This window comes from Desmodus rotundus, chromosome 10 (genome assembly GCF_022682495.2).
Source record: "Desmodus rotundus isolate HL8 chromosome 10, HLdesRot8A.1, whole genome shotgun sequence".
NCBI classification, from domain to species: Eukaryota; Metazoa; Chordata; class Mammalia; order Chiroptera; family Phyllostomidae; genus Desmodus; species Desmodus rotundus.
Window position 1 is genome coordinate 37,037,026 of NC_071396.1, and position 19,958 is coordinate 37,056,983.

General features: G+C 57.6%; 2 protein-coding genes across 7 annotated transcripts in view; one reads left to right on the forward strand and one right to left on the reverse strand.

Moving 5' to 3' along the window:
- The first annotated feature begins 3,603 nt into the window (after nt 1–3,603).
- Nucleotides 3,604–11,825, forward strand: STARD5 (StAR related lipid transfer domain containing 5). Of its 2 annotated transcripts, none has more exons than XM_024561775.4 (7): nt 3,604–3,781; nt 4,376–4,425; nt 4,775–4,907; nt 7,398–7,515; nt 8,141–8,234; nt 11,131–11,262; nt 11,440–11,825. In XM_024561775.4, the coding sequence occupies exons 1-7, from the start codon at nt 3,683–3,685 to the stop codon at nt 11,510–11,512; spliced, it is 699 nt and encodes a 232-aa protein (XP_024417543.1). In that variant the 5' UTR covers nt 3,604–3,682; the 3' UTR covers nt 11,513–11,825. The 2 variants fall into 2 exon arrangements, with proteins under 2 accessions (XP_024417543.1, XP_053768819.1); XM_053912844.2 differs by having other exon boundaries at nt 3,610–3,730.
- The window catches only part of IL16 (interleukin 16), a 61,780-nt gene continuing 53,614 nt past the window's right edge, over nt 11,793–19,958 (reverse strand). For 4 of the 5 annotated variants that reach the window (XM_024561774.4, XM_045196537.3, XM_045196538.2 and 1 more), the window contains 7 exons: nt 18,224–18,374; nt 16,556–17,594; nt 15,614–15,773; nt 13,864–13,965; nt 12,641–12,899; nt 12,317–12,439; nt 11,793–12,214 (listed from right to left, as the gene is read on the reverse strand). In XM_024561774.4, coding sequence (XP_024417542.3) covers nt 12,021–12,214; nt 12,317–12,439; nt 12,641–12,899; nt 13,864–13,965; nt 15,614–15,773; nt 16,556–17,594; nt 18,224–18,374 — 2,028 coding nt within the window. In that variant the 3' untranslated portion in view covers nt 11,793–12,020. The remainder of the gene's footprint in view (nt 12,215–12,316; nt 12,440–12,640; nt 12,900–13,863; nt 13,966–15,613; nt 15,774–16,555; nt 17,595–18,223; nt 18,375–19,958) is intronic. The other variant, XM_053912843.2, reaches the window with a different exon arrangement.

A 19,958-nucleotide genomic window follows, 5' to 3' on the forward strand; every position in this document is an offset into this window, starting at 1 on the left:
GCCCTCCCAAGAGTTGCAGTGCCTGTGTCAGTCTGTTGTTTATGTATTTACATGTAAATGTGTGTGAATGCGTGTCGGTGCTCGTAAACAGCGTCCGTGCTTTACCCAAGTAAGTGCTGTCCGACCTCACGCGCTGTGTGCACCCACGTCTGTGGGCTGATGATGAAGCGCACACCGGCCCGCTCCCTGTAGCCGCTGCATGGCTACACATGACACAGATTAAGTGCCCGGTGTTGACCCACTTGCCGACGGCACTGAAGTCACTCTCTCCGCACAGCCCACAGTCGTGGGGCGCTAAGTCTTTTTCACGTGGCTTCTTCACCTGTGCCAGCACCTGGGAAGTGGGTGCCGGTTCTCCCAGAGCAGAAACCCTGGCCCCTGAGCGGCGACGTGTCCAGGCTCACCGCCTGCCCCTGTCAGCCTCCCGGTGGCCAGCCTCACTGTGCAGGTGGCGGGGGCCCTCTTTCCTCACAGCCTTACCAATACTTGATAGTGCCCAGCCTCGTCATTTTTGCCAACCCAGCAGGGAAAAAATGCTTTCCAGGTTGTCTTGGTTAATTTGTATTTCTTGGACCAGCACTGGGCTGTGTCCTTTCTGTCCCCAGCAGCCCTTATCTGAGTTGTAGCAAGAGAAAGGTGCACATCCGGGCTTTCACAATGCCTTTTGTAAGTGCGGTTTTACAGCATTCCTCTGGCGTTCTGTTGCAGCAGGGTGCGGGGTGGGAAGGTGACTCAGTACCACTGAGGATTGGGGGCGGGCACGCTATTGAAAATTCTGCTAAAAATACCTGCAGAACAGACTCATTCCAGGTCTCAGAGCTCATCTCAGATATACCCACCAGCTATAAAGGGTGAGCTCCTCTTGATTAGAATAGTCTGGCAACCATCTTGGTAACCTGAGGACGGCTCCCTTGCTGCTCCTTCTGTTCTGAGTGTGTGAATATCGGCAAATTCAGAGAGGAGTCTCTTCAGTGCGTCTCAAAGAGGAAGTTCCCTGGGCTGAGTGGGAGCCCTGTTTTCCAGCCCCTCTGTGTGTGTGTGTATGTGTGTTTTCTGGTGGTGGTTTGCTTTCTTTTAATTTTTCTGCTCTTTGCCCGTTTGGTGGTAAACACTGCGTCTCCTTATAGGAAGTGAAGGGTATGAGCAGACAGGTGAAATAGTAGATAGGTGTGTGCCCCAGCTGGCCGCCCCCTTGCTGTGTGGCCCTGGATGCCGTCTGTGAGCCTCAGTTTGCTAGCCTGTGAGCCAGAGAGCATAGTCCCTCTCTGTGAAGGGTGAGGTCCCTGTGGGTCAAGGGCCTAGAGAGAGGCAGGCAAGTCACATGTGCTGAGTAATAATCAGCTGTTGCTGAGTGAACAGTGAGTAAACGCAGACATGCCCAGACCAGCCTTGCCAGCACCTGTCCGAGCTAAGGCAGTACACGCACAGTTCCTCCTCAGTGTCCACGCAGGCCGCACATCTTGCATTGCGGAGCTTTCACGACTGGAGCACGTGGACGCTGGGCCCGTGCCCTCAGTGGTCCGGGCTCCCTACCCTATGTCCACCTCCTTAAGATTCCCCTGTGACTTGAGTGAGGTCTGCTCCAGGCCTCGTGGGACAGGCCCTGGTTAGTGGAGGTCCTCCCTGTCATTCTGGCCTGCAGCCCCAGGGGGACTGTGGACAGATGGCTGTGCAGCTGTGTGAGCAGCCGCCACCCAGTCGGGGCCCCAGCCTGCCTCCCTCCTGCCCCGTCCTGCCTTTGCCTGGGAGGCAGAGCGGGCCAGAGGCGTGCCCGGGCCCCGGAGCTGCCAGCATGCACAGGCCTCCACAGCAGACAGTGCCCTTCCTTCTTCAGGGGCTTTGAGTGCCCAGGGCTGCCCGTTTTGTGGCGGAGGCTCTCAGAGTGCTTCAAAAACTTTAAACCCACGCTCCATTCTGACGAGCGTACAGATGTCTTCAGTGCTTGAGATCTTTACAAATGTCACCTCTATAACAGGACTTGCTCACCTCGGCTTTTTCGTCATAGCGCTTTCTCCCCAAACGAAATTCTGACAGGGTCTCCAGCTGCAGCTTTATGGAAATATCCTACACTGATTTTCTTACAGAGACTTTTTAATTTAAAAACTCCCGCATGTTAGCAATTAAGATAACTAAATGGTGCGTGACGATGGACGATAGGAAAATGCCCTTTGCGCCATTCCCCACTGCTGACAGTTTCTACCTTTCCGGAAGTGAATGTTCTAAATATATATGCATGCACATAAAAATGTGAGCACACTCGTAGTTCTTTCTTTCTCACTCAGGTTGTATGTACAACGCACGCAGGATATTCTGTGTGTTGATTGTACGCCAGCACCATTCTAATTGCTCTTCGTTGGTCAAATCCTCCAACCCATTCGCCGACTGCATGAGTGAGCGCTGTTATTTCTCATTTTCCACATGAGGGTGCTAAGGCCTGGGTGGCCAGCTACCCCTCAGGGTCACCACCAGTGGCAAGTGGTGGCGCTGAGACGTGGGCCCAGGCCGCCGACCTGAGCGCCATCTGTCTGCTGGGCAGTAGGCTCACCATCCGTGTGCATGGCTGACCTGAGGTACCTGTCATGGGTGTCGCTCCCTGGCAATACACACGTGAAACGTTTGATTTCTTTAGGAGAATTTAGAAAACAAGGTTATTTTTAAAGTGAAGTTTTTTGAATACTATTTGTTTCATTTGTAGAGAGTGAGTTGCTCTTGGTTAGAATAGCCTGCCCCTGTCGGCTCCCACTTTGAGGCGGCCCTGTGCAGTCCTGAGTAGGGAGCTCCTGTGCCCCAGCCTCAGCCAGCTTCACCTGTGCCGGGGACAGCCTGCTAAGTGAGTGTCCTGTAGTCCTGTTTATTCTGGCCACACGTACGGTGTTTCCAGTTGCAAGGTCTGTCTCAGGCATTTCTGTGCAGGAGTCGCTGGGTGAACAAACACGCCATGACTTCGTGTGACTGTGCTGTCAGCAGGGTCACACAGAAGCGGCTGCTCTCGGGGCACGGGCTGGGCGGTCAGCAGACCTCTCCCCATTTGTGCCTCAGACAGGGGTATTGAGTGCCCCATTTTATTGGTACTTGAGGTTCCCTAACTGGGAGGAAGGTGCTGTGTCCTTCATGAGCCATGAATGAAGTTTTCTGCGAAGGGTGTGTTCATGTCTGATGCGTTCTTTTGGGCCTTTGGGTTGTTTGCAATGGCTTCCTGATTTGTAAGAACACGTACGTTAAAAAAAAGTTACTTTCAGTTAAAATATGCTCCCATTTTTCTCTCAGATCATTATCCAGCTTTTTATGATCTTTGCAGTGTTTAATTTTTAAAATGCAGTTCACTTATTGGCCTCTTCCTTTTCGGCTCCCAAGAATATTTGTCCAGGGGGCTCTCTCAGGGTCTCCTGCCCCTGTGACCCCCCACCCCCACTTTCCCCATCCGGCCTCAGGGCCCCTCCCAAAGCCTCATGGGCGGAGCTCAGCTCTGCTGGACCCGCCCTGGGGTGATATGTCCAGCAGAACCGTGCCATCTCCGGCCTTGCCAATCTAATAGCAGGGCAGGGTCCTCCTGAGGGCCTGGACCAATCCGGGGGCAGGAGCGGGGCTGGGGGCGTGGCTCCGCGCTCCGCCCAGGTCTAGGTTCTGGGCCTCACGGTGCATTGTCGCCCGCACCCTGTGGCCTCGGGCAACCCTGGGTGCAATGGACCCTGTGCTGGCAGCACAGAAAGGAGAGGCAGTGGCCCAGAAGGTGCTCCAGTACTGGCGAGATGACTCGGGCTGGAAGATTTGTCGGGAAGGCGTGAGTGAGGAGCTGGGAGGGAAGGGTCAAGAGGCCTATGCGCCTTGGGGCCAGAGTCCTTAAGCCTTACACCCCCAGGCTCCTCTTCTCCCTGCTGCTTGGGGTACACTCCAATCCCAGGCACCGAGGAGACAGCGGGAGGGGGGGGGTGTTCCCCTAAAAAATAATACCGGGTCATTGTGCTCGGAACTGCAGGTAAGCCTCTGCCCCTTTCCTGGATTTGTCCAGGGTCACCTGACTGGAACCTTCCATCATAGCATGAGCCCCTCCCTCCGCGTTCAGAGAGGGTGGCAAGGGGACAGTTTTCTCACTTGACACTTCTTATTTCTAACAAATGGACCTCAATTGCTCAAGGAACTAAAAGGTGGCTTTTAAGGTGGTCTGAAAACCACCCAGAGCTCTTATGGGAAGCCAGTTAAAACCCTTCACCTGTCCTACCCGGGATCAGCCCCACTCTGCCCGTATAAGTGGGGTCTCCTTGGAGAACTGTATCTCTGGAGGCTATGAGTTCCCTCCTGTAGAACAGAATTGGGCCAGGTCATGTCCCAGAGCCTTTCTTGCTCTAAAATGCTACGATTCTTTGCCTTTTGACAGAACGGAGTTACAGTTTCCTGGAGGCCGTCTGTGGAGTTTCCAGGGAACCTGTAAGTGCTCGCCCAGTTCCAAGCTGTCGGAAGTACCACACCCCTGCTGACAGCTTTGGGGTTTCGTTCCTAAGAGGCTCCGATTGTCCCAGCACCCCACAGTCAGCTCGCCAGTTCCCTTCCAGAAAAGCTTCTGTTTTTAACTACATCATTTTCAGCAAACTGTATTCTTGTGAAAGCTTGCCATCTGCTTCTGCAGGCCTGAGCAGGGGAGCTGGTCAGCTCAGCCCCTTCTGCAAGGCCATCCTACACAGCAGTGGCCGACCTGCCAGCTAGTCATTACAGGCAGTCCCGGGTAAACAGGTTTGATGGGGGTCATCCAGGGTTCAGATCCCTCATTGTGCTGCAGGTACCGAGGAGAAGGCATTGTGAACGGGGCACCGAAGAGCGTGTGGGACTTGGTGAAGCCGCTTGTTGGGAGCCTTCGAGCGAAGTGGGATGAGAACGTGGCCAGTTTTGAAGTTATCCAGAGCATCACCGATGTAAGTCTTTCCAAACATTGCCAGCCCCAAGTAACTTGACTGTCCCCTCTGGAGTTTGTGACACCTTTTGGCAAAGGGAGCACCCTGCAGATGCCTGGTTCCCGCAGCTCTGAAGCTCAGCTGTGGCCCAGGTACAGGTAGAAGACGGCGTGACTCAGAGTTGGGAGAACCCAGCAGCGGCTGGCAGAGGCGTGTGGAGTGGCGGGGGGCTCTGGGCAGATGTGCGGGAGCAGGGCCTGGGTCCGACCCCTCGGCTCCGGTGGGAATCGCTCCCCTTTGACGAGCCGTGGTAATGGCCGAGAGCATCTGGGCCAGAGGAGCCAGAGGCTCGGCCAGCAGCGGGCTCTGCCAGACGGCAGCTCCTGGATGATGGCTTCTCCACTGGTACCTGTGTGTCGGGAGGCTAGCGCCACTGGTTGGAACTTTCTGGAAATGTTTTGTATCACTGTTCAGTAGCGGCCACTAGCGCCGTGTGGCCAGAGAGCATTTGCAATGTGTCTCCTCTGAATAAACCGAGTGTTGTTTTCATTCCCCTCACTGCCAGTGTGCGTGGAAGTGGCCATGCAGAACCAGTGGTCACCGTGTCAGACTGAGCAGGTCCAGACCGTCCATCCTGGAGTCCTCTGGAGGGTTCAGGACTCACCTCGTTTTGTTCACACAAGTTGAGAAGGAAAAAAAGTCACAGGCAGACTAGTAAGAAAGTGGCTGGAGGGGAGTATTTGCCCGCCTGTTCGGTTTGAAAATGGCATCTGTAGACTGGGCGCCCTCCTGGGTGTCCGCACAGGTGGCACTGGGAAACCTCGGGCGGTGGTTCTCTGTCGCTCAGCCAGTGAGTCCGGGTGTTGGCAGCATTGACCAGCATTTCACTCGCCATCCCCACGTCCCAGCACATGGCCCCCGGAAGGGCGGCTCCGACTATCCGGCTGCAGTGGGATCGCACAGGGAGGCCACCCCATTCCTGCGCTTTACAAGTCTCTCCAATAACTTGAAGGGGAGTCTCACTGCGCCTGCTGATGCGTGTCACCGTGTGCTGATGTGTCTGACACCTGTTTGTCACTTGCTGACCTCTGTCATCACGAAACACAGCGGCCCTCGGATTCAGGGCCACAGTTAGAATCTGACAATTTCTTGTGCATAGGTTTTGCAGTTTCTTTTCATATTTGCCACGTGATACTTTTTTCCCCATTCCCAACAGTTAAATAGTTTCCTTTTCAAGTAACTTTAAGTTTAAAAAAGCGAACACATTTAAGTAAAACATCAGGTGAGTTAACAGGGTGGCAACATCAAAAAGTTGTAGACAGTTTCCAGATTGTTATATGTAGATGCGCGGAGTCCAGACATGGGTTGATGCCCCATAGACGCGACATACACGTGATAACACAGTGACTGTGTACAGAATGTTCTCGAAGGTTAAAGTTCTCAGCGTGTTCTAGCTGGTGGGACCTGAGAGAAGGCCGAGGGAACTGGAGTGACGATGCTGAGGTGCCGCAGTTGTGGTCACCGTAACCGGCACCATCCCCCACTACACCCTTGTCCTTCCACAGGGGGCTGCTGCTCCCCAGGCGCGGGAAGCGGCTTCAGGGGGGTGAAGAGACGCACCCAGGGTCCCAGAGGTTGTGCGTGCAGAGCAGGTGCTAAAAGCTGTTTGCTCCCTCCCTGTCAGTCACCCCTAGCCTTCCCCCAGCTCCTGCCTGGGTCCTGCCGGGCTCCTGGAGGCCCCACGGGCTGCCTCATTGCTCCTTGGCCACCGCTCACTCACCGGAGCCTGCCGCCCACAGACAGCTCACCTGTGCGCCGCTCCACTCTGGTGCCTGCTGTCCTCGCCACCCTGGCCAGCTAGCCAGTGGGTTTGGTGGGTGCTGTGCAGGTTCACCCTCCTTCCCTGTGTGGGGTCCCTGAACCAGGCTGCCCTGGCCCTCGTCCCTGGCAGCCCCAGCCCACGCTTGCCTGGCCCTGTTAGTCTTCGAGGGCAGCAGACTTCAGATTCGTTGCTCACGTAGCTCCAGTGGGTTTCTGGGAACTTTCACACCATCCCCACACTTCTGCTTGACAGCCAGCATGGGGGCGGCACCTGAAGCTATCACCCTAAGTTCCCACCCCTGTCGTTTTTAGCATGTGACACAACCGGCAACACAGGACTTCCTTCTTGTAGATGTATCTAAAGTAACGTGGAGTTTTATTACCAGCATCCGCTTTAACGGCACAGGAACAAGCTGTCCTTACGCAGAAACGTTGCAGTTTTTTGCCCAGAAATCAAATTTTTATTCCACACAACCTACTGAATTTTATCCTAATATATTTATTTTTAAAAACCATCATCCTGCATCATAAATATGCATGTAAATGGAAACTAAATTTTTAAAATACATGTATTTCCTGTAACCATGAGACTACAGGTGTTAAAAAATCTAGACGGAGATGTGATTGTGATTTTATTAAAATGACATCACCAAAATTGACGCAGCGGGACCCCCCCCTTGGCTTTGGCAGACTCTGTGCGTCACCAGAACCACCACCCCCTCGGCTGCCATGAAGATCATTTCTCCCCGAGACTTCGTGGACTTGGCGCTGGTCAAGACCTATGAGGACGGGACCATCAGCTCCAACGGTGAGTGGCGGCGGGTGCTGCAGAGCCTCCGGGGCCCTGGGCATTCTCTGTCCCACACCTGCACGCCTCTGCGGGGGAGCAGGCCGCCCAGGCCTCTGTCTTGGTGCTGCTCGCCTTCTCTGGCTTGCGGGATGCTGTGCTGTGGCGCTTGGAGAAGGGACAGTCCCCAGGCTGGTCATTTAAGGCACAGGGTGGCCAGCACCCCTTCTGTTCCTGCTGAGGCTCATGGTTGTGCCCACACTCGCGAGCTACAGTTTGGCTTCACAGAACCTTGGGGTGCAGCCATTCCCCAAGCCCATGGGGCGGCTTCCTGAAGGGGAGGGCCAGAGTTCCGGTGCCCCCTTCTGAAAGCCACGAGCCTGCACTGCCTGTGAATCGCCACCATGGGGCAGGTGGCAGCACATTCACGCCTCACACCCCTGCGGGCTGAGATCTGAGAGGGTGCCACCTCCTACCCCCAGTCACAATTCTGGAATGTTCTTTTCTCTGCCATTCTTGCTGTGTGTTGGGGGGGGGCTGTGGGGGCTCAGGGCCCAGGAGCAGGGTCCCCTTGCTGGCCCCTTGGGCTCCAGGAGGGTGAGTGTGGCACTGGCGCGGCTTTCTGAAAATGTGCCCCATCTCCTAGCTGCCAACCTGGAGCACCCGTCATGTCCCCCGAAGCCAGGCTACGTGAGAGGACGGAACCATCCCTGTGGCTGCTTCTGCACGCCCATGCCAAGGTAAGGGCGGCCCCCTGGACCGAGGGGCAGGCAGTGGGGGGGCCAGGGGCTGCAGGGTGGAATTCTGTTGGGGGCACAGGGGTTACCTTGTCTCACCACGCCGTAGGCCCTGGTACTAGAAGGCACCACCACGGCTAGCTCAGTGCTTGATGGGAAAGGGTGTGGGAGGCGTGGCTGTTGGCGCTGCCGTGGGAGTCCTTCCTCCAGCCTCAAGCCAGCTGGGCACAGCCCTGGTCCCACCCAGCAGAGGAGGAAGCCACCGAGGAGCGGGGACGGGGTGGGATTTGTGCGGGTTCGATCCCCATGTCCTCAGACCTCATGGCCGGGTCTTTGCCGGGAGGCTCTGTACTGTGGTAGCCTGAGGGTCTGGTTGATCCAAGGTGCCAGCCAGGTTGACACTGAAAACTCGACCTGTTCCTGGCAGAGGGAGGGGCAGGTCTGAAGTCCCTCAGGTGGGACCGGTGTGGGGCTTTTAGGGAATGGCGCGGAGCCGGCTGGATCAGCGTGTGCTGTGGGTGGGGTAGGAGATCTGGTCACCAAGGCAGCAGATGCCTCACCTGGAGGGTCTGGGGCCTATTAGGACCCGGGCACAGTGAAGACAAGGCCACCGGAGAGTTTTGAGCAGATGTGCCTGGAGTTCGGGTTCATTGCTGTGATGAATGTGGGCAGGAGGGGTTGGAGAGCAGGCACAGATGAGGGGCTACATGGAGGGGGCGCGCGCCAGAGTCTGGGCTCTTCCCCAGGTGGGGACTCTGCCTGTCACAGAGGCAGCAGCGTGACACCGTGCGTGGTCCAGACCTTGCTCGGTGCCCGGGAGGTAACCTCACTGATCCTTCTCTGTGTGGAGGCCGGGCCCTGTACCACCTCCCTGAGCTCCGTCATGCCCCTTCTGTGAGTGATGCACAGGCAGGACCCTCAGCCTGGCCTGTGTGTAACGCCCACCAAGGCCCTTGCTCACCCCTGGGACAGCATGGTCACTAAGCAAAGCTTCTCCAGGCCAAAGAGGACACTGCTAAGAGAGATGAGGGTGTGAGTGAGCCTGGGATGGAGGAGCTGATGAGAGAAGGTCCCTCAGACAGTGGGGACAGAGTCTGCATGAGGCTGAGGCTCCGTGGCATAAGGCAGTCTCTGCCCCCAGGGCCACACAGTGCAGCACTGACGGGAGCAGCATGTGGTGCCTCGCCTGCTGTGCCTCTGGCTCAGGAGGGGCAGGGCTCTAAAGGACCTCCCTTCCAAGCCTCCCAGCTGCACGGTGTCGGCAAACGCCTGACGCACAGGTACAGTGCTACCTGGGGTTCCTGTGACGCTCTGATGCTGGTGACATCTTCCGGTAAAGAGCCAAATGGGCTCCACAAGGCCCGTCCCTTTGTTGTTCTGGCCATCGGGCGGGCTGTGACAGGGAGGACCCCTTGTCCCGACCATGCCGTGTCCTGTTCCTCCCAGGCATGCCCCTCGCTAAATCTGAGTCAGGCTGGCGGTTTCCCGCCCTTACCGCCCTGAGCACAAGGCTGTCACTTTGCAGCCCAGGGCCCCTGTGTGTGCTACGCTCCCACCTCCCCGGGCTTCTGTCCCTCACCTGAGTGCCTTCGAATGAGCCCACGGTGTCTGCCTGCCATTCCTGTAAGTCAGCAGGTCTCACGTCTTGTTGAACAGACTGTTTTTACCGTGTTGTATGGGGTTCCTTTGCCAAATGTTAATTGACCACAAAAGTGTGGGTTTACTGTTCGGTTCCATGATCTACGTGTCTGTTTTGATGCCAGTGCCGTGCTGTTTTGACTACTATGGCCTTGGAGTCTAGTTTAATATCAGGTAGTATGATATGTCCAAGTTGGTTCTTTTTTCTTAAAACAGCTGTGGCCATTCGGGATCTTTTGTGGTTCTGCATAAGTTTTTGGAATATTTGTTCTAGTTCTGTGAAATACGTCATTGACATTTTGATGGGAAGTGTGTTGAACATAGAGACTGCTTCAGGTGGCGTGGACGTTTTACTGATTTCAACTCTACTACCGACGAGCGCAGGATGTGGCTCCACTGGTCTGCGTCTCCATTCCTCCCCTCAGTGCCTTGTAGTTTTCCGAGTACAGGTCTTTTACCTCCTTGGTTGAGTTTATTCTTAGGTATTTTATTCTTTTTGATGCAGTTGAAAATGTTACTGTTTTCCTAATTTCTTTTTCAGATAGTTTGCTTTGGGAGTGTAAAAATATATTATACTTCTATATATTTTTCAGGACTTTAAAGGGTCTTTTAATGGGGATTATATACATCAATATTTGCCATGTTTAAAATTTTAAAAAGGAAATTTAAAAAGATTTTAAATAATAAATTACGAACAGATATTTTTATGAAAAAGCTACTTTTCCAAACAAACAGTGAAGGCAGTGCCATTGTTTTATGTTTGCCAATCTCCTCATCAGGCTCAGGGAACCTCACGTCTGTCCCTGCGTTCGGCCTGCAGTGGTGTCCCCCATCGCGTGGCCTCTGGAAAACACCCCATACACTCGGGAGAGTATGAGAGTGAAAAAGGCCGATTGTCTCTCAGTGTCGCTCTGGAAGTTGTTCTGACCTCGCAGACCCCCTTGAAAGGGGGTCAGGAGCCCCCAGGACTCCCCAGACCTCACAGAACCTGCCCTTGTTGCTTCCGGGCCCCCACAGACAGAATCTGGGACAGGGAATTCATGGTCTTCCTAGGCGGGAGGCGGCAGCTGCTGCCAGCCCCGCGTGACCATGGAAGTCTGCATCAGTCCCCTTGGTCCTGAGCGCACAGGTCCAGAGGGCACCCTGGGCAGTGACATCCCTGGGTCCCCACACTCTCTCCCAGCTGGCTGCTCCTGGCCTGCCCCGTGCTCAGCCCCAGGCCTCTACAGACGCATAACCCCGCTCTGTTGCCACCATATAGGGAGCCCAGCAAGACCAAGCTGGTGACCTTCTTCCAGACGGACCTGAGCGGCCTCCTCCCACAGAGCGTGGTGGATGCCTTCTTCCCACGCAGCATGGCCGGATTCTACGCCAACCTTCAGAAAGCTCTGAGGTCAGTGCTGCGCTCATGCTCCCTTGCTCTGCCACTCTGCCCTGCGTGCTGCCTGGGCTCCTGGCTGCATGCTCCACCACTGGGCCACCTGGCCTGGGTGCGCTCACTCTGTGATGGCCAGTATTTTCCAAACCAGCCCCAGTAATGTCTCCCCTCTCCTCCCCTCCCCCCGGGCAGATGTGTGCCAGCCCACACCGAGGGCACAGGGGACCCCACCGAGGGCACAGGGGACGTGGTACTGTTCCAGTGACCAGGCTTGCGGGTCACCCAGCTCTGGCCTTTCCGGGGACACTCGTGTGGTGAGGAAGCCCAGGCTGCAGGGAGAGGTCCTGTGCTTGCCCGCTGCCGGCTGTGTGAGTGAGTGGCCTGCCCGACCTTCCAGGCAAGACCTTTGTGCGGCTGCAGCTGACGCTGCCCCTCCAAGCCCTGCCACACTGCAGCTCCTGACTTACCAGCATGGCTTTGCGGGAGATTGTCACATGGCTGTGACACTCGGAAGGCCTACAAACGTGAAGGGCACGGGCTTCACGTCCGATCGCAATACATTCACTTTATTTAAAGCACCACTGTGTCCGCACTGAGCTGTGTCTGTACAGAGTCCACAGTTCGCCTCGGCCACCCTACTGTGACTCTGCCCTCACCGTCGGGACAGCCTTCGGGCCAGTCCCAGAAGGTCGGACCTGGGCAGCAGCCCTCGACAGGGGTGAGCAATAACCCTGAGAATTTGTGTGCTGCTGGCTATACCGTCTGTGCTCTGCCTAGGGACCTCCTGCAGCTGGGGCCCCCTGGGGCTGCGGGCTCTTCCTCCTGATGAGAACCGTGACTGGCCCGTCGGGCAGTGCTTTGATGACACTCCAGGCTTCGAAGCGCGTGAGGCCCTGCACGGCCGTGCCGGCCAAGTGTAAGATCTCATCTCCTGGCTGGACTGTCTCAGTCTGTCCCAAAGCTGCCCCTGGGAGGAGGAACAAGGAGATATGGGGTGTACAGGTGACAGGGGAACAAGGCACGTTGCCCATACCTGCCACTAAGGAGAAAGGAAAAGAGCACAGCGCACCTTTGAAAATCCGGTTAATGGTGAGAGGCTTGTCCCCGTGCAGGGAGCCCTTCCCTCCTTCCAGGCTGAAGCCCAGCCCAGCTGTGGTCTTCTCCAGTGTCACCGTGTGGACGGCGGCCTCTGCTGTGGAGGAGGGGATGGGCTCTGTGAGCCAGCCCTGCTCCTCGGGCCACGTGCCCTTGGCTCAGAGAACCGGGCAGGTGCTGCCACTGAGTGAGCGTGTGTCTGTGTCCGAGCACAGACGTGTGTCTCAGGCAGCACACAGGCCTGGCCACCCGTGGCTGAGCAGCCCCCCGGGGCTTCCGCCACACCAGGAGAACTTACTAGACTCTGCAGAGGCATCACTGGCCCCAGAGGCTGAGGCCGCAGAGTCCGTGGAGGAGCTCCGGTCAGGCGCGGCCTCCGGTGTCGGCTTCCTGGTGACGATCACAGCTTGCCTGGGGTCCCGAGCTTGGCGGAGGATGGCCAGTGCGTCATTGTGGGTGGCCCCTTTGAGGGATTTGCCATTGATGGAAAGGACTTCGTTGCCCTTCTGGATAGTCCCTTCCTGGGAGGCCAGCCCATTGGGGAACACTCTGTGAACCTGAGAAGGTGAAAGAGGTCAGGGCTTGGACAGCACCCGCGTCCGGTCAAGACCCTAGCTAGGGGTCAAAGCCAGTTAGTGCAGCGTGCCGGTTCCTGGGCCAAAGGGGACAAGACTGACAGTGTCCTGAGCACGGGCCCAGCATCCCTCTACCTACACCTGCACAGACATTGTGACAATGATGGACAGAGTGGCCCCCATAGTCTCCCCAACCCCATGTCTTAGTCTCTGGGACTGCAACCCTAGCCAGCCTCCAGGTAAAGCCCCCGTGGCCCCTGCTCTACTGCAGCACTCCTCACAGCATCCCTGTGGCAGGGCCCTGACCCACCAGCAGAGTCACCGCTGCCCAGGGTCGTGCCCCGCGCCCCGCCTCTCTAGGACCTGCCTTCCCAAGTCCCTCGCCAAGGCCCCCAGGGTCGCTGATTGTCTGCGAGGTCAGTGCTCACAGGTGACAAGAGGTTCTAAGTCCACAGCTCCAGAGCAAGGCCGTGACACCTGTGACTCCTCTTGTAGCCACACCCAGGGCTCAGATTCCCTTGGGCAACAGTGTCCCCAACCTTGTTGGCACCGGGGACCGGTGTCATGGAATACAGTTTCTCCATGGACTGGGGTGCAGGGGATGGTTTCAGGGTGATTCAAGCACAGCACATTCAAGCTCCCCTCCTGCTGGGCAGCCTGGTTCCTGACAGGGCCGGCCCAGCACCAGTCCGCAGCCCAGGGGTCAGAGACCCCTGCTGTGTGGTGTGAGAGGCCTTTTTTGTTGGTGAAGGATGGTGATGGGTGTTGACATGGGGCCACCTGATTGACGGCCCCAGTGCTGCCTGACACACACGGACTCGGTCCCTCCCCTTGCAGATCCTGCCTTGAGCTCCCACCCAGTGGCCTGGGGTCCTCTCATCGCCCACACAAGCCCCTTCCTGGCAAGTGGGTGTCCCTCCCTGGGCCCTGTCCCTGGGTCACTCACCGTGATCACCTTGTTCTCCAGATCGGAGCCCCCCGCCAAGCTGAAGCCAAGGCCGGCACCCTCCTCCTTGTGCAAGATGGTGACGTGGATGCTGTCCAGTTGCTGCAGAAGGAAATGAACGTTTTTACACAGTAGCACGAACACTTTAACGAGTGTGAACACCCGCCTGATTTAGTCTGAAACCCAGCTCGCCTGTGCCCTCGTTCCCACTGCCGCCTCATGTCTGTGTTACCGTCCGTGAGGGAAGGACTCCACCCTGGACTTGTGAGGGCTCAGAAGGAAAACAACGTGTGTAAAGCCACACGTACAGACCCTCCCCTCCGCTGCCCCACCCACACGCATTTGAGCAGGAGCAGGTGTCACCAAGCCACCTGGGAGCCCCAGCATGTTGGGCCACGCAGTTCTGCCATTTCAGTCTGGGACTTGGCGGCAGCGAACCCATGGTCAGAACTGTCTTGAGGAAGCTGGCTGTCGCTTCTCTCCCCATCGGGAGCCTGGCTGCGCTCCCGCCCCAGTGCACACGTGCGTAGGCATGCCTGCTGGCCCACGGCCTGCCGACACACCCAGGAGCCCCTGGGCATGCACCGCAGTGCCAGGACTGCCCCTCTGCAGGAGGTCAGAGGTCCGCTCTGCTCTCCGTCTGGGGCGGCACATGCATGCTGGGCCAGGCATGTCACAGAGGTGAGATGGGAGTGACAGGAACTGAGGACACGCAGAAAGCACGTGGCCCTCGAGCACCAGCCACTGCACAGGAAGCCAGACCCAGTGCCGGCAGGTGGTTTCCTTTCAAAAAAGAAGATGGGAACCCATGACATTTGCAGAGTGATCCTGTCTAATTTAAAGGTCACCAGGGACCCAGAGGCCGCACAACGGCAGGTCCAGGTGGCTGTCAGCCGCTGGTATGTGCCTTGGTGCTGGGAGATAGCCTCACCTGCGTGCCTCTGGCTCTACGGCCCTCTGACGGCGAGTCTCCAGGTTGCAGACTGATGAGGGATGAGTGGACCTCACCACCTGCCTCATCTCTACCCCAGCACTGGCCCAAACCTCCCAGCTTCCTGGAGAGGGGCAGCCTGCTTGCCCTGTGAGAGGCCCGGCAGCCACTGGCGGGAGACAGCCTCCAGGTAGGACAGCCAGGGGACAGCGCAGGGATCACCCCCGGGCAGCCTGTGTTCCTGGATCTCCCAGACCCTTGAGCTGGGAGTACAGCTCCCGTCCCAGCCTGGACAGTTTCCATGCAGAGTGCCGGCCCCCGGCCTGGGCTCATCGGGGCGCAGCAGCCACTTCCTCTCTCCCACCTCTGAGCTGTGTTCAGGATACAGGAAGTGGGACTATCAGAATGACTGGGGCCCTGGGGTCCATCACCTCTCTGCAGGGGAAGTCCCAGGTAAGAGCTCAGACTCAGCTGCACCTTCCTAGGGACGCACAGGCGGGCAGCACGTGGGACAGGAAATAGTGCTGTCCGGGAGGGGCCACCAGGCTCTGCAGCAGAAGCCTCACCTCTTCTCATTCATAGAACTAAAGAGCCGCCATGAGCCAGCGGCTGGAAGCTTTTCAAAGCTGCAAAGCTCCTTCCCTAGGGAAGGTTCCACTGTGGCCCCGTGAGACTGTCCCCTCCACCACCACGGGCAGCACCTGCTCCAGCCACCAGGAGCCTGGGGTGACTCAGTGGCTTCCCCTGTGGCCCGACAAGGTGACCACACTGTTGTTACCAAGGCCTTTGTCTCGGCAAATGTGTATGAAGGAGACCCACCTTCAGTGTTGCTTCGTCCAGAACCTTCACTTCCTCAATGAGCTGCTTTAACTCCTCCAAGCTCAGTAGGGAGATGACCGACTGGCCGGACGTGGGGGTGCAATCATCGGCTTCTGTGGGCTCGCCGAGGCCCTCCGTGTACTCTCTCAGCTCCGAGAGGCTGTTGCGGGAGAAGTAGCACAGGTATGAGTCGACGTGACGCCGAGTCATGTCTGCATAGTCCCTCCCGGTCCTCCTTGGGACAGCGGGGTGCTTGTCTGGGGTCCCTGTGGGGGTGCAGGCCAAGGTCTAGGTGTGTGTGACTGCAAGTCAGACACACATGCCCCTTCCCGGGTGGAGTCAGCGCCCACCCGCTACAGAGGGTCCCCCCCCCCCCCCCCCCCCCCCCCCGCCAGTGCTCCTTGTCCTGCTGAGCTCATTTCGGTGCCTGGTGGTTTTGTAGGTTCACTGGGTATTTGGTGTGAGACTGTGGTTTTAGTGACGGGACTGCGCTGGACAAGGGCCCCGCAACCGTCCACTGGGCAGCAGCGCTTGGCCAGAACGCCAAGTGGTCAGCATGAACGCCAGCCCCACAGTGGGGCTCCTGCCGCCGGGGGGCGGCTGTTGCTGCCTCCCAGTCGGAACAGGAGAGGAAATGGCGACCAGTCCAGAAAGAATCTGCTGGTGGCCAGTGAGGCCCTGCTGGGGCCAGGACCCAACTGTCCCCGTCCAGGGGGACGAGCCCGTGTGCAGAGGGAGGGGCTAGCAAGAGGTCCCGAGGGGTCGTCGCATGGCACGGTGGGCATAGCAGGCATGCATGCCGAGGGGCTGTCCCGGGCCCCACCTCAGCCTCAACCAGGTGTCGGGAGAGCGTCCCCTTAGCAGGAAGGCTGAGCTGCCTCTCCCCCACACGGAGGGACAAGAGGGGAACTCTCCCGTCCTCGGAAGTGCAGGCACACTCACTTGAGCGAGAACCCCGTGTCGGCGCTGCTGGCAGCCAGGTCCTGGCCAGGCGGGGACCCCGCGGACGCCCCTTCCTTGGGGCTGCAGGGGGTCTGGCTGCAGGAGACCGAGGAGGGCAGGCACAGCAGGGACTTCATGACGGCTGAGGACACCTGGCTGCTGATGGCGTAGAGCCTGCAGGTCCTGTCGTCGGGCAGCTGCACTTCGCAAGACCGCGTCCTGGTCAGCGGGAAGCTGCGTGCCCGCTGGCTCGGTGTCTTGAGCACAGGGCCCTGTGACTCCACAGTCTGTGTGGATGGCACACTCGGGAGAGGGTCAGGGCTGAGGGCTGGGGTCCCTGACACACCCAGGTCACTGGCCTCTGAGGCTACTAGGGAGCCAGGGGACAGTGGCTCTTGCTGTGGTTGCAGCTGCTTGCCAGCTTGAGGAGCCCCTCGCCCCAGGAGGCCAGGACCCCGGCTGCCTCCCTGCTTCCCTGGAGGTTTCACAGCCTCTGCAGAGGAGTTGGGGGGCTGCAGGCTCGGTCTCGGGGCCCCTTTGTCAGGTGGCTGAGAGGAGCTGAAGGTCTCAAAGGAGCTGATTCTCTGCCTGATGGAGCTGGAGGCCCGGGTGGCTGGCCCCAGGCGCTCCCTGGGGGCCGGCATGGGCTTCACGGAGGGGGCTGCTGGCAGTTGCCTGGACTCTGCACCAAGGTGCCTCAGCTCTTTTAAGCTTTGGCGAAACCAAGCGGGCTTGGGGGCCACGGGAGGTCCCTTCTTCACAATGCTGTGGTCTGCTGGCTTGTATGCCTTGGGAGTGTCGGTGCTGGTGTCCAGCTTTGGGGAGAGCCCATCCGGGTGGCCCTGTTCCCCGTCCTCCACGAGGCAGGCAGCAGGCTGCAGTGACACGTGACCGTGGCCGTCACTCATGATGGGGCTGAACAGGCTCCTGATGCAGCCGGAGATCCGGGCCCACGGGTCCTCGGCCGTGCCGTCGGGGCTACAGTCCACCCTCGCCTGCCGCCTCAGCACGGGGTGCCCTCCTGGGGACAGCCCTGGTCCTGGGGGTAGAGACGAGGCCTGTGGTTTGTGTCACATCTGATGGAGTTTTCTGCCTCCATTCTAGGGCCGGGGCGGCGGGGGGGGGGGGTGGTGTGGAGGACAGGATGGCAGGACCAGAGTACAGGTTACCATCCCAGCACCCGGGCGGTCCACTGGGCAGCGTGTTTGACACTAGGGGCCCGGGATTCATAGGGGTAAGGGGCTACCTTCACGCCGTGACACAGGGTGGGAACCCCCCGGGTGGTCACAGTCATGCTCGTCCTCCCCCTCCCCACCTCCAGGGCACCAGGTCTTCAGCTGGGATCAGTGAGACCAAGTGCCCCTTTCTTGTGCAGCTGGTGAACCCTCCCCACACCTCTGCTCTGCCAGCTCAGGCATGCACACGCTGGCCACCCTGCACCGAGGGGTGTGTGTCTGCACCACCCCACGGGCTCTGTGCTCCTGGTAACTGTGTGGTCTGTCTGCCTTCCTCCCTGCAGCACCCTGGCAGCACCCATGCGGACGGGAGGTGCCTGCCCTGGACAGCACCCACAGTCCTGCTGCCTCAGCTCGATGGGTTCCTGGCCCTCGGGTGCGACCCCCTCTCACCTGCTCAAGGGACTTCGTGCGGAAGAGCCAAGGGTCCTACCTGGGCTGCTGTCTCTCCTCCCTGGCTCGGCCTCTGCGGGGGATGCAGTCTGCAGTCTGGCAGAGGGTCCCGGGCTGCAGGCAGTGGCATGGGGGACGCCCGCTGCTGTGACTTCCTGCGGTGGCAGCGGTGGCAGCAGCTCTCTGGCTTCCTGTGGTGTAAACAGGAAGTGAGACTGTGTCAAAACGGTGGCCTACAGCTGTGCAAGTAGAACGCAAGTGCTGGGCTCAGGACTGAGGGCGACACAGGTCTCCCGTCAGCTGCCCGGTGTTCCAGGTCCTGGTGGTGCCTGCGCCCCTTGCGTCTGCAGTGACTGTAAATGATGTCTTTGGTTACACTGGGTGTTGTTTCCTTTTTTTTTTTTTTTTTAACAGAAATGAGGTATTATTTTTTAAATTAGAAAAAAAAATCCTATTTTAATACAGAATCACCGTATGTGTGAACATATACCAAATCGGTCTTACCAACAAACATCGCGATAACAGAAATGATAGCTGATACATTACACCCTTGAGGAGCCTGTAGCCAAGCCAGGCTGATTGGAAGTGAGCACACACCACGCGCACAGACACGCTCAGGCCATGGAAGCAAAGCATTACGGGGTACACTGGAAGAGCAGGTCAGACACATCCACATGTGTGCAGGTGATGGTTGAAAACAGACTTGCGGGCCTGGCCAGGGAGGCTCGGTTGGGTGCTGTCCCGCAAACTGCTAGTTTGCAGGTTCATTTCCCGGTCAGGGCACGCGCCTTGGTTGTGGGGTTTGGTCCCTGGTCAGAGCATGCGCCACGGACAGGCGATTGATGATTCTGACATCGATGATTCCCTCTCTCCCTTCCTTCCCCTCTCTAGAATAAATGGGCATGTCCTCAGGTTGAATAAAAATTTAAAAAGCAGATTTTTGGTGTTTGAAGACGGTGACGGGCAGGGTGTGTGACTTATGACCTGTTTCAGTTAGGTTCTGTGTTCTCTACAGCTAAGTCCACCTTTGGCTCTGGTTTCACAAAAACTTTTGTGTAAGAAATAACATTCCCAAATAGCCAACATAGCCCACCCCATAAGCCACACCTTCACCTAATGTTTTCATGCTTCATATTTGTTTACTGTAGCATTTGGGGTTCGTCGGCTGCAGAACAGGCTCTTCTACAGGCATGTGAAGCTCCACCAAGTCCTGTGAGTTCTAACCTGTTGGTACCCAGGAGAGCAGTTCTATCATAGTCAGTCATCATGCAGGCTCAGGGCTAAGCAGACAAGGGCGCCTAATCCCAGTCTGGGTCTTAGCTGCTGTGCGCTCAGGGTCTTTACAGTTATTTTCATTGTTATTTTGTTTTAGATAAAGCTTTTAATTTTACTCCTGAAAATCCTGCACACACATTGGATGCCAGGTTCTATTCATTTGGGTTTGGTGCTCTGACTGCAGTTCCGGGCATGAAATTTTGTGCAGGCAGATGGGAAGTCTCCTTAGCCTTCCTGTGCGCCCCAGACAGCTGGTAGGGCAGTGGCGGTGGCCAGTGTACTTGGTAGGGCTCGGGGTGGTACATGGTGCGTTATAGTTTTTATCATTAGATTATCGAGTTCAGTGATGGCCGTGGAATCCTGAGAGGAGGGGCGTGTGTGTCAGAGTCAGGCTTCTCAGGATGCCACGGGTGTGGACCAGGGAGCTGGTCGGCAGAGGCCCTGTCTTCTGGGTGTCCCGCTCAGTGGTTGGGCCAGGGACAGTAGAGCCAGAGCAGATT

Bases quoted from the DNA above. Each gene is read 5' to 3' on its own strand.
- STARD5 (XM_024561775.4), top strand. From the start codon at position 3,683: ATGGACCCTGTGCTGGCAGCACAGAAAGGAGAGGCAGTGGCCCAGAAG. The intron at 7,516-8,140 runs GTGAGTGGCGGC...CCCATCTCCTAG, and splicing joins CGGGACCATCAGCTCCAACG to CTGCCAACCTGGAGCACCCG. The intron at 11,263-11,439 runs GTCAGTGCTGCG...CCCCCCGGGCAG, and splicing joins AACCTTCAGAAAGCTCTGAG to ATGTGTGCCAGCCCACACCG.